At 37.6% G+C, this 12,044-nt stretch overlaps 1 protein-coding gene across 1 annotated transcript; it reads right to left on the bottom strand.

Annotated features, from left to right (window-relative positions):
• Positions 1–8,253: 8,253 nt before the first annotated feature.
• Positions 8,254–10,940, bottom strand: LOC125039436 (ETS homologous factor-like). Its single transcript, XM_047633359.1, has 6 exons — positions 10,600–10,940; positions 10,114–10,309; positions 9,753–9,995; positions 9,487–9,609; positions 9,158–9,350; positions 8,254–9,040 (listed from the first exon to the last, which is right to left on the bottom strand). The coding sequence occupies exons 1-6, from the start codon at positions 10,804–10,806 to the stop codon at positions 8,929–8,931; spliced, it is 1,074 nt and encodes a 357-aa protein (XP_047489315.1). The 5' UTR covers positions 10,807–10,940; the 3' UTR covers positions 8,254–8,928.
• Between the last annotated feature and the right edge of the window lie 1,104 nt (positions 10,941–12,044).

The raw sequence follows: 12,044 nt of genomic DNA on the forward strand, positions 1-12,044 counted from the left end.
TTTCCTCGTTTTATCTTCATATTACTTTGTTCCTTTTCACATCATCCTTCCTTACTTTCCAATTCCTTTGTTACCGTGTTCATCCTTCCTCATTTACTTTATGTTCCCATGTTTATTGTCATGTTCTCTTTTTACCATATTTTATCCCTATGTTTTTTTTTTTTTTTTTTTTTTTGCGTTCCCGGTTCAAAATTTTAACAAATAGACTTTTTAATAATTAAACTTATTAATAAATAAAGGTGTCTCCACCAATCCAGCCTGGTTCCAATTAAAGAAAAGAATAAAACCACACTCCCGACCATCTGCAACAAAGAAAACACCATGCAAGGGGTATCGCCTCCCTACTTTTATCTCATTCTTCCTTCACTTTCAGGTAGCTAGCTACCCTTAGCTTTCCTTCCCATCCTTAAACTAAGGATTCCTCCCCCTCCTCCCCCTTTAGCTCATCAGACTCGCAATAAGACAGGGTTCAACCCCGACCGGCCCTAACACACAAAGACTGTCAGTTGCTCAGTGTGCCTCCCTTTTTTTATTCCACTTTCCGCCATTTCACGTTCCTGTCATATTAGCTGTTGCTAGCCTTCTGTCAGGCACACAACCACAGTTTTAAGCTTTGACGACCTGCCTGTGGTTGTTTGGATGTGTGTGCGTATGTGTGTATGTGGTGTAAAAAGCGCGGGTGACGAGGTGCTTGGAAGGAAATAGCTGGGGATAGCCCAACTGGTGGCGCTTGTGCGAGGTCACATTAGCAGTAACAGCGTATTTTCCTTCCATCGGTAAACTGACTACCCCTAAAGGTGAATAAGGAGTTTGTTTATTTTCTTATCGTGCAATTAAATTAATGTAAGAGTGTAATGCGGCCTTGGCGCATTGCGAAATCCATAATGATGTTTTGTTTTATTGTTAATATGAATTAGATATTAATGGTGTGATATCCTTCCCTAAAGAGAACGTATGCCAAGAGACGGAGATACAGACGTGTCGGAATCTTGCAGCTTCGTCAGTAGCTTGAACGTTGCAGGCAACATTCATGAACGTCTTCGAAAACAATATTGGAAAGAGTGAAAGTAAAAGTGAAAGTGAAGGGAAGTGAACTTAATTTAGTGATATGACTTTAATACATGAACGAAAGGAATTGTGGAAACGACATTGTTTTGTTATTTGTGTGTGTGTGTGTGTGTGTTTTAATTAATATTTAAGTTAATGGTTAAAGGTTTATATCTTTTTCATTGAACCCCAATCTTCCCAACCATACATATATATTCCTGTGTATACAGAGAGCGTCCAGAACCGAGGATATCTGCAAAATTAGACCTTTTGACATACTATCCTTACACCTCCCCCCCCCCCCACCACCACCACCACCCATCACAATCACCCTTACGCTATGTCATCATGGGTCACATGATCAAATTAGCATAATCTGGGGAGCCCATCTCCTGTGAGGTGGCTCTCCAGAAAATTGTCTCAATCACAGAGGTTGCAGTCACGCAAAGTACACAACGGTTATAAAGTTGTTGTAGCCAAACCTGAGCAACTGACCCCTTTCCTCTCCTCATCTGGCCATGTGTGTGTGTGTGTGTGTGTGTGTGTGTGTGTGTGCGTGCGTGCGTGCGTGCGTGCGTGCGTGCGTGCGTGCGTGATATATATATATATATATATATATATATATATATATATATATATATATATATATACGCATGCATGCATGTGTGTATGCGATGTTTGCCCGTGTGTATATGTAAACTATAATAAAATTATTCAAGATTCATGTGGGAAAAAATCAAATATCGGTTTTACTCACTACAACAACAAAACAACTCATTTCAGCTTTACTAACTCCTAATAATATAGTAACCCACACACAACCCCGGTTGTCTTTGTTTGAATGACTTCTTTCACTGTAAAATATTTTCTATTCTGTACTCTGCACAGTATTTTCCTATAAGTGTAATTAAAAGGACCTCCATACAAGAGATGTGTGTGTGTGTGTGTGTGTGTGTGTGTGTGTGTGTGTGTGTGTGTGTGTGTGTGTGTGTGTGTGTGTGTGTGTGCACCGAAGGCTGAAAGACTGTCCTTGCATACGGGGAGAAGTCCTAACGCTTACTTTTTTCAGTTTACAGTTCCTCCTTGGATATGGGAAGATGCCTTTGTACTAGAGTTAGGAGGATTCGCTTTGGAGTAAATCTGCCAATAGGATGTAGCTTTTGATTTCCCCCCAAACGGGGTAATTTCTGAATGTTATTAAATAAATAGACTGGTACCCCTGCGTTTTGGCGCGAAAAACACGACTATTCTCTGCATACATTAAGGAGACAAGAGACTCAAAATCTATAAATCATTTCAACCTCAACGACAGATGATCATTCTAAGGGAAGATATAAGGTAATATACCTTATCACGTATCTCTTTGGTTCAGATCAGGAAGAATGCTCTTGGAAAGAACTAACTGTTCTTACCTGTTCCTGTTACATAAAGGTACGCTTGTGTGTGTAAACAGTTGTCCTCGTTTAAAATGGAAGGCACGGCGCCAGAGTACTCACATCGATCTCCAACAGCTGTATAGAGAAGGACACGAGTAAGAGCCAACCTGAGGTACGAATCATAAATCGCTGTCCAGGCACTCAGCAGCAGCTCTTGCCAGCTAGTCAAAACTTTCCTCCTTGATAGTTTGTTTGGGGTTTCTAGCGCTTCAACATGACTGTATAATTAGCCCCAACATTGATACACTCTGGAACCATATTCATTTCCTGTGTGTTATATCGGAAAAAAAAAAACATTTGCAGCAGTTCTGATTATCCTTTTCATGCTTGAAAATAATGCAACATGTGTATTTTACAATATTTCTTAAGAGTTAATCGTACGCCTGGCAGAGTAAATCCTAGCGCCAATCATCACTAGATTTCCCTGACCTGCCGTGGACCCAGCCTCCACTGATGTTCATGCCATAGTACACACACACACACACACACACACACACTCACACACACACTCACACACACTCACACTCACACAAACACACACACACACACACACACACACACACACACACACACACACACACACACACATACACTCACACACACTCACACTCACACTCACACTCACACTCACACTCACACAAACACAAACAAATAAAATATAGATAATTGTTGAAAAAGTATACTACTGAGAAAATGTGGAGTTGAAATCATCAGAGTAAATAAAATTGTTAATCAAGAATAAAAATAACTAAAGCTAAGCTTAATAATTTATCTTTTCATCAAAGCATATTAAACCAAGCTTATCAGTGAGGTAAAACTGCTGAACTGAAATATATGAATAAATAAGATACGCTCTATCATATAAATTGTTTCTATTATAAGTTGCTTATAAATCATCACTTTAAATCATCTTCTATTCATAGTAAGGTCATTGTACTTATTTCAATGTAATAAAAATAATTCCCGTGAAAATTCGTTTTTGTCAGTTTAAGTTATAAATAGTTCTTTATTCATTGTGTGCGGTGTCCATTTTTTTAAGAAAATCAGATTTCATCCATTTACATGCATTGTTATATAAGTTATAAGAAAGATGCGAATTCCTATAATTAAAGCCAACGCCGTCTACACGTAAGAAAAAAAGAAACCTCCAAGACAATGAAAGTAAAATAAATATACGTAAAAAATTGACAATATCAAAAATGGATAAAACAAGACTTCCCTATAAGATTCATCAACGCATAAAATCAAGGGGGAAAAAAAATATATCAAGTTTGATTTCTCGTCTTTTTTTGTCTTTTTTTTCTTTTTTATCTCTCTCTCTTTTGAATTCTCGCTTCTTACTCATTCACGTTTTTTTCATTCACTTTTTGGCATACCGTCGGTCGACTCCACTTCGAAGGCCTTTGAACGAATTCTAGCAATGCTATCCACAATAATAAATAGAACCATATCTCAATAGTAACAAAATGAGGATAGTAATAATAAAAAAAAAAAAAAAAAATGCCAAATGCCGAAAAACAACAAAGTTACGGCTAAAAATCTCACGCACTTGGCTCCCTTCAGCTTCCAAACAATAATTCCAATGTTCAAAATTAACTGCCCTGTACATAAGTCCTATATGATAATACGCGATATTCTGATAATCAGTTATTAATCGACTTATTACCGTAAATAATATACATTGCTATTGCTATTACTTATCATGAGCAACTTATGTTTTAAGTTATATGACTATGTATGAAATTTTCCCCGAAACGGAAGTGCAGATTTAGGATATGTATCTTCCAGGTCACCTTTGAGCAAGGTGACCTGGTCATCTAGCTTCCCGATCAGGGTTACGTGAAGCCATCACTAGCAGGTGGTGAATGATCTTTGAGAGGAATTTTCAATTGATGAAATCAATGGTCTCGAGATTAAATGCTGGGCAGATGAATTTTTCTTAAATCAATGGCCAGTATCTTAGATAGATACTGCAGCTAAAGAAGGCAACGGGAAACCACTTTAGTACTATCCCTAGTTTAAATCATGAAAAAATGAACCTAAACAAGAATACCCATCACGGCGTGAAAGGTTCCGTCAACAATATTGGCGGTGTCTCGCCCGGTAGGAATGACTTCTGACCGTCATCAAGCTACTGCTGCAAAACCAACTGCAAAACTAAGTTTACTTATTGGTACTTGGACTGTAAGAACACTTTTCATGGCCGGCAAATTTGAAAATGTAAAGGTTGAAATGGACAGATCAAATATTGACATACTTGACATATGTGAAACAAGATGGCTAAGAAATGGACAGATATGCTCGGAAAATTATACAATATATTACTCAGTTGGCGAAGAACATGCAAGAGGTGTAGTAATAGTGATTGAAAAAGATCACTATTGAAATATATACTAGGATGCTGGACATTATCAGATAGAATAATGATGATTAAACTAAAAGATAAACAATTTGATATCAACATAGTACAAGCTTATGCACCAACATCTGCATCAAACGAAGAAGAATTAACGACCTATGAACAACTGGATATAGCATTTAAGACATGCAAAAGTCATGAAATAAAGATTGTAATGGGAGATTTCAATTCTAAAGTCGGAAATAACAAACATAAAATGGTAGCAGGTCCTTTTGAATTTGGAGAACGAAATGATCGAGGAGAAACATATATCTAATGGTGTGAGTAAAAAGATCTAGCAATCATGAACACCTGGTTTAAACATCACAAAAGAAGGTTATTTACCTGGAAAAGCCCTGTTGATCAAATCAGAAACCAGATCGACTACATATATATCAATCAAAGATTTAGAAACAGCATAAAACAATGTAAGATAATACCTAGTGCTGATTGTAACAGTAACCACATACTTCGTTATGTTAAAATAGATTGTAGACTTAAAAAGATTAAAATAGCAAGAAAAGAGCCAAAACTTGATTTTAGTGCACTGAGAAACGACAGTGTAATTACAAACCAATTCAAAAGAGAAGTCACAAATAGATTTAAAGCCTTGGAAATTGAAGAAAACCATGACGAGGACCCATGTAATAACTAGAACCAACTAGAACAAATACTTACAGAAAGCGCTAATAAGACCTTACCAAAAAGAAAAAAATCAAGCAAAACAGCCATGGATGATAAATGAAATATTAGAATTAATGAACCAAAGACGTAAGTACAAAATAAAACAAGCCTACACGTTATAAAGAGATAGACAAGCTCATCAGACAAAAATGTGCTAAAGCTAAAGAAGAATGGATAAATAAACAATGTGATGAAATATAAGAACTTGAAAAGAAAGACCAGCATTTAATGTACAATAAAATTAAGAGTATGAATAAATCCAAAAATGAAAACCGCAAATACAGCATTAAGATATAAAAATGGACATATAATTTACGAGAAAAAGTCTTAACCAGATGGGTACAATATATCGGTGAGCTATTTAACGATGATAGACCTGAGAAGAAAACAGAAAATCTAAAAACAGAATTGACAGGGAAACACATTTCAAAATCTGAAATTGAAAAAGCTATTAAATCCATGAAAAACATCAAAGCTACTGGAAATGATAATATCTCAAAAGAAATGATAGAAGCATGTGTTGATCTTGGAACAGAGAAGATATTAGAGTTTGCCAATAATATATATCACAGTGGAGTCATACCTAGACAAATAAAGGAGTCTGTTTTAATAATCATACCAAAGAAAGGAGACCTCTTAAACTGCAACAGTTACAGACTCATAAGCCTCACATCACCAAAATAATTTTACGCGTAATTATGAATAGACTTAAGAAAAAAATTCAATCAGAACTTTCTTGGAGTCAGTTTGGATTCAAGAAGAACAAGGGAACGCGAAACGCAATATTTTTCATGAGAATACTAGCTGAAACAGTAATAGAAATGCAAAAGAACTTGTATGTGGTATTTATAGATTATGAAAAAGCTTTTGACAGGGTAAAACATCAAGAAATCATGAACGACTTGCAACAAATAGATTGCTAAAAAAAAGCTATACTGGGAACAGGTTGCAACCATTTCATTAGAGGGTGAACTTAGCGATTGGATTAATATCAAGCGAGTCCGTCAAGGATGTGTCTTGTCTCCAGATTTATTTTCCTTATATGCTGAGCTAATTAATAAATAATCGAAACAAATAGACGCTTTCTGAGATGCTATGTTTGGTCAGTTTTGTTATATAGAAGTGAAACATGGACCATCAGTAAGGATATGAAAAAGAAATTGGAATCAATGTGAATGTGGTGCTGTCGCAGAATGAGGAAGATACCCTGGACAGACATGGTCAGAAATGAAGATGTTTTAGAAAAAAAGAATAAAGAACAAAGGCAAATGATTAAAAAAAATAACTCAAGGACAACTTAGATTTCTCGGTCACATTGTTAGAGAAGATGGCCTCGAAAAGTTAGTACTTGAAGGCAAAATTGATGGATCAAGAGCTAGAGGTAGACATAAAAAATGTATTTGGATGATTTGGTTATGGCAGCAGGCACCGTCCGGAAAGGAGAGCTTCTTCATCTCGCTCAAGACCGAACTTGGCTAACGTCAGCAGATGACATGGTACTCGAAATGAAATGAATGAATCTTCCAGGAGGATGCCTTCGGAAATTTAAAACAAACGCACCTATCCATGACTAGCATAGATAAATGGATTATAAACGGATGCTTGTGTGTTAGCTCAATATATTGAGATTGTCTAATCCGTTCACATGCCTAATGTTTTTAAAAATTTACCTTGACCCAGTAATGTGCCATTATATTGCGTTTGTCATGAAGGGTCAAATATCAGCATTAAATTGCTTTCCCGAAATTGCCCGGCATGGAAAATTTATGTATTGGCGAGACACGATGGCGCCTTAATTCATTTGTTATCTTGTATGCCATTAGCATTATAAATCGGTCCGAAATTTCCTTTCTGTATTGGTTCACTATGCGAAATAGATCAAGTTTATATGCTGGCAAAGCATAATGGTGCCGTATTATATAAGCATACGTATGTATACATATATACAGATGTAGATGTGTATATTTATGTATATTGATAGCGATGGGTATCGATACACGGCATTCTATTGCGATACTGATACATCGATATTTAAAAACTGTCTGAAACAATTCCATTGTCGGTAGATGATACAGAGAGCGGGGAGTATAGAAAAATAATTAGAAAGAGAAAAAAAAGAGACAGCGAGATAGAGAATCAACGAGAGAGCGAGATAGAAAGAGAGAAACAGCAGGAGAAAGAGGCAGACAGACTGACAGAGGAAGAGAGAGAGAGAGAGAGAGAGAGAGAGAGAGAGAGAGAGAGAGAGAGAGAGAGAGAGAGAGAGAGAGTGAGAAAGAGAAAGATAGGTGGAAAGTCAGAGAGAGGGAGGGGGGGGGGGAGTTACAGAAAGAGAGAAACTCTCAGACAGAAAGACGGAGTGACAGAGAGAGATAGACAGACAGGCACGCGGAAAGTCACAGAGAGAGACAGTCACACAGAGAGAGAGGGAGTGACAGAGAGAGAGAGATAAGAATAAGTGGTGGCGTGCCATCTTGTAATTTAACTTTCAAATCGCTTATGCATAAGTATCGATGTCAGTACCAATAAAAAAAAAATTGATCAATGTGTATCGGAATACTGTCCACCTGTGTGAATTCATACAAACATACATACACACACACACATATATGTGAGGATATATATCATATATATACATTCACATATATATACTTAATATGGACAAAAAGTGGGAAATCATAATCCAAATTTTCTTATATCTCTTATATTCAAAATACTTTCAGATATTATAAAACATTTTCGTTCAAAATTCTAAATAACAATGTTCTCAGTACTATCAATAAACTTTATAAACATTAACAGTTATCACAGATACAGATTTCTCAAGTGTTTTTTTTAAATTAGTCTTTACTAGTGATAGGCGAACCATCACTAATTTAATTACTAGCTTATCAGGTACATAGATTTGGTAGCACTGGGCGCCCTATAACAATATATACAGAACAAGAAATGTCTTTGATCTAATGCATGTAAGCATGAGACGGTATGTACATAATTAATGGATAATGATGAAGTATATGAGTGAATGGTGTGAATGGTGATCGAGTGTGGTCGTATTTGTGCGAGTGTTTATGCATAATTGAACCAAACATCCCACAAAGCATTTTTTAGAGAATATTCCGGATCGCAACACACTTCGGCGTTGAAATCTCTTGCTTCTCCTGCGTTTGCCGCGAGAAAAGTACTCCCGCATGGAGCACCGTCGGCGAGTCACGTGAATTTCTCCGCCTCGCCCTTGAGAACGGCCTCTCGCAAGCCACAGGACAAGGACCCCGAAAAGCTGCCGTGAGTCCTAAAGGGTGATGATGCCTGGCTGTCACGCCGGTCTCAAAAGGATTCTACCACGAGGCTTCTGAAGATCCATCAGTAGCCCTCGCGCTGAAGCTCCTTCAGAAACTTGAGGGCCTTCGGGCCACACTTGTACACCAGCTGTCTCTCAGGAACGGGTTTCAAAGCACCGGTTGTGTATTGATACCTAAGAAAATGTAAATGTTAATTCAAAGTTCGACCGAATTCCACATGTATATGAGTACAATTGTAGAATACATGAAGTTTTTGTGTGACGTAATTTTATGTCCGCAAGGATGCCTACCTCAGTCCTCGAGCAAAGTTGTCGTAGGAGAGATTGGGTTTGTTCGCCCGCTGTCCCCACATTTGGGCAATGATGACAGGCTTGACGAGTCTGAAGGTCTTCTCGGCCTGATCTTCCCACCGGATAAGGTCTGGATTGTACTTCTTATCCACTAGCAGACGAATCATGAACTCCCAGTTCTTAGGACCGCGTTCTGAAGGGAAGGAAGCGAAATGGCATTTAGAGAGGAAGAAGAGGTAAGACTTTACACGCCTAGATTTGCTGCCATAAGAAATGCAATCTATCAACTGAACACGAAATGTGATGTGTAAGTGCCGTAGAGTTCTTACCTCTCTTCCTCGACTTGGTGCGGATCTTGCCAAGGACATCGCCGCTGGGGACACAAAGGGGCTCCGGGGAAGGACACGGGACGTCGATGCTTCCGTCGTCGGAAAACTCACTGCAGCTTTCCTCTGTAACGACATTTTCTATTAGTTTCCATTCTTGTTAAAGGGCCTCAGATGGTTATGAAGTACATGTTATTGTGTGCGTGTGTGCTCGCGCGCATGCAAAATCCGGTGGCGTAACACAAACGTCACGCGAATACTTAACCTACCTGATTTAATCATGTTGCATTCCTCCATGACGTATGAGGAGTCACAGTATCCCTTGCGGTCGCTCTCCAGCACGAGGGTGTCCCATGAAGAGGCAGGATGGTCTATGTACTGAATAATATCCGTGAGGTCTTCATCCACCTCCAGTGGCGACAGGTCACAAAGGTCAGAGACGCCCTCAGAAAAGAGAGTGTTCTCTGCTATGTCAAACGCGTCGCTGGTCTCGGGCGTGTAATCCGCCGATGCTGAAAAGAGCAAGTATAAAAATCACACTGGAATCTATCTTTGAGACAGGTTGATCGATTTTTTTTTTTTTTTCTTCGGGTATTTCGTAAAATCGAACTACATCTTGCGATGCCTTACCTAGTCCCCGTCTCTCTAGCAGCCTCTGAAACTCCTCGTAGAAGGTGGGTCCATATACGGTGTCAAAGCGGCAGAAGTCATACGCAGAGAAGGTCATGAGTTCACTTCCAGACGTCTGTCTAATCGCCGTCAGATTCACAATGTTCCGATCAATTCCCTGATTGCGACAGACTTCAATTGCCCAGTCGAGGCAGTCCTGTAAATAAGACGCACACTTATAAGAGGTTGTCTTGCAAAGGCTGTCGACAGACTCAGCAAAATGATTTAAAAGAATTGGTTTAAAAAAATATATAATAATAATAATTACACGAAGACATAGGATTGTGGTTTGACATAATCCCTTTGATAAATATACAAGACATTTCGTTGATTTGCAGTTGTAGAACTAATATATTCCTTAATTAAAATCTCGACATGGCAATTACCAAGCAGTTAATTGTTTTTCAAACTATTGTTCTGTTGAAAATACAACTTCACTAGTCTTACCTCACCACGCCAATTTCCAATATCTAGCTGCTTAAAGGCGTCCATGTCGTTGAAGATTCCTCCGTCCATTTCACTAGGAATGCCATAACTGTACGAATCCACTGCATCGAGATTTGTGAAGGTGAGACTGTTCAGACTGTCGGTACATTCAGTGAAACTCTCCTGGTATACAATGGTGTCTGCGATGTTGATGTAGCTAAAATCCATTTTGTATGCTTGTTCTGAGTCGACAAAAGTTTAACGTTTTCTGAACTCCAGCGAGTTGAAGGTCTAAGGTGGAGCGCAGTTAGCTGCACTTGGTTATCTTGCGAGCCAAGAGTGGTACTGCGTGAGACAGATAGCCTCCGCCGTATTTATACGCGCCTCTGACCGCGCCTCCACCGTGCCTCGCTATTGGTCGGCGTCCAAAACGTTTGAGACCGGCCCACCAATCACCTCGGGACTATAAAGATATGTCTAATTGGAAACTATATTTTTTCTGAATAGATTCCTATTCCAGTATTGAATCTCTAACGTTGTTTGTTTCTTTTTCGTTGCTTTTCTTTCGGCGGTTTTAAAAGATTTGAGAAGTGAAAATAATACCGTAGTTAGTTTATGCACTTGGTAAATATTTTTCAGTTGGCAAAGCATGAATAAGCATGACCTAGAAAAATGATGAGGGATTTTTTCATTCGATATTCTTAGAAATTGATTTGAAAGAAACGCACTAACTTTACCAAAGTGTAAGTTAATGGACAAGGAAATTAGCTCAGTCTATTTTTTTTTCTGAATTAATTACAGCACCAAGTGGTAAAGTCGGTAGTGCGCGTATTTATTGTGTGTCTCTGTGCGAATTTGAATGTTTGCATGTGTGTGCGCGCGCGCGCGTATGTGTAAAATATCTAAGAAACATATAGAATATGAACCATATGAGAATCAATGACTATCATATAAAGCAAGTATTGTGAATTTGCAGAGGACTGGTGTCACAGGTTTTGCACATCAATATTATGTAGTTTTGTAATTTACTTTATTTGGTTTATATTACAGGATTTCTTTTGTTAATTTATATTTCATGTGTAGTATTATATTTCTCGTTTATTCTGTTGTCATAATTATATGTACATGTATATATACATATATACATATATTCATACATATATATAGATAGATAGATATAGATATATATATATATATATATATATATGTATGTACGTATATATATGTATATATTTATGTATGTATATATATATATATATATATATATATATATATATATATATATATATATACGTTGCCTCAATGGAACTTTTTTCAGTACATTTCCATGCTTCTTGATATATCAGTATTACATATGCAGGCAATACATAAGTGACCAAAACATACTTTCTCATGCAGTAACCAGGTTTCCAATTTTTTTTTTTCTCTTCTTTCTTTCTTTTTTCTTTTATAAGGATTGGAAAACG

The sequence above is a fragment of the Penaeus chinensis genome, chromosome 27, assembly GCF_019202785.1.
Source record: "Penaeus chinensis breed Huanghai No. 1 chromosome 27, ASM1920278v2, whole genome shotgun sequence".
Classification (NCBI taxonomy): Eukaryota; Metazoa; Arthropoda; class Malacostraca; order Decapoda; family Penaeidae; genus Penaeus; species Penaeus chinensis.